This window comes from Zalophus californianus, chromosome 1, assembly GCF_009762305.2.
Source record: "Zalophus californianus isolate mZalCal1 chromosome 1, mZalCal1.pri.v2, whole genome shotgun sequence".
NCBI lineage: Eukaryota > Metazoa > Chordata > Mammalia > Carnivora > Otariidae > Zalophus > Zalophus californianus.
Window position 1 is genome coordinate 68,901,841 of NC_045595.1, and position 1,180 is coordinate 68,903,020.

Consider the following 1,180-nt stretch of genomic DNA (forward strand, 5'->3'; position numbering starts at 1 on the left):
TCAGCTCCTGCATACCTTTCTTCCTTCTGCTCTCTGAAATGGCCAGTCCACTGGTAGCGAAGTCGCCTGTGTGCTGAACCTCTCAACATTGCCTTTACCTTTGTGCTCTAATCAGAACCTGCCGGTCCCTTGAGGATATTGCTGCCCCAGCGCCCTCTGACAGGGTGGTCCCCCTCTCACACAGGGCTGATTCCAGATTGCCTGGGTCCTCTTTGTTTCTCTTTGCCAGTTCCAGACCATTCTTTTTTTTTTTTTTTTAACAACTGATAATTTATTAAAAAGGCTGATTTAAGCATCTGCAATGGTGACTTCAACCTCCACTCCTGGCTCAGTACTGATGGAAGTAATCTGCTTAACAATCTCAGAAGGACTGTGCAAATCAATGAGTCGCTTGTGGATCCTCATCTGAAAAGGATCCCAGGTCTTAGAACCTTCAGCGCAAGGAGTTTTTCTTGTAGTGATTCTCAGGGTCTCGGTAGGCATCCGAACTGGTCCTTTCACTTTGAGATTCTTTTCCTTTGCGCCTCTGATCAAGTCAGCACACACCTTTCCCAAAGATTTTACGTTGCGGCTGGTGAGAGTAGTTCTAATTCGGTGAATCGCCACCTCCGGTTCCACGGGTGTCTTCCCGGTGTCTTTAAAAAGCCATGGCTGCGACGCGGCTTCCTGACCGACTTGTTCCTCAGTGAGAGCGAACAGCGGTGAGTCAGAAGCAGGCGTGGGGCGTCCAAACCTCCGCTGTAGCTGCGACCGCGTCTTCCTCAAAAAGAGCCAGTTCCAGACCATTCTGCCTCTCCTCCCCTTTCCTAAAAACCACCTTTGAATCTCAGGTCATCAGGCTGTACTGCCAGGCTTCTGGGTCACACCCATTTATTTCTAGAAGCTTTTAGTTCCTGGCCTGCTTGCACTCTCTTCAACATTATTCTTGTCAGAGTTCTTGGTGATTTCAATAGCTGATCCCTCCAGTAACCTCGCCCTCTCATTTCCTTCCTGGCCCTCCATTTTATCCCAGGCTCTCCTCTGATCAGATCTTAGACCTTGCTGCTACCAAGCACCTCACCTCCTCCGTGGCCTCAGCACTTTAAATATCCTGCCCTCTTAGCTCTTTTCATTCTCTTTAGAATCCTGATGTCAACTGTCCTTCACTTCCTTCGTGCCTGTCCTTTCTCCTTCGCCCGGC

At 49.3% G+C, this 1,180-nt stretch overlaps 1 protein-coding gene across 1 annotated transcript; it reads right to left on the reverse strand.

The window, feature by feature from the left end:
• Positions 1–288: 288 nt before the first annotated feature.
• On the reverse strand, positions 289–786 carry LOC113916013 (40S ribosomal protein S20-like). Its single transcript, XM_035727605.1, has one exon. The coding sequence runs from the start codon at positions 784–786 to the stop codon at positions 289–291; it is 498 nt and encodes a 165-aa protein (XP_035583498.1).
• Between the last annotated feature and the right edge of the window lie 394 nt (positions 787–1,180).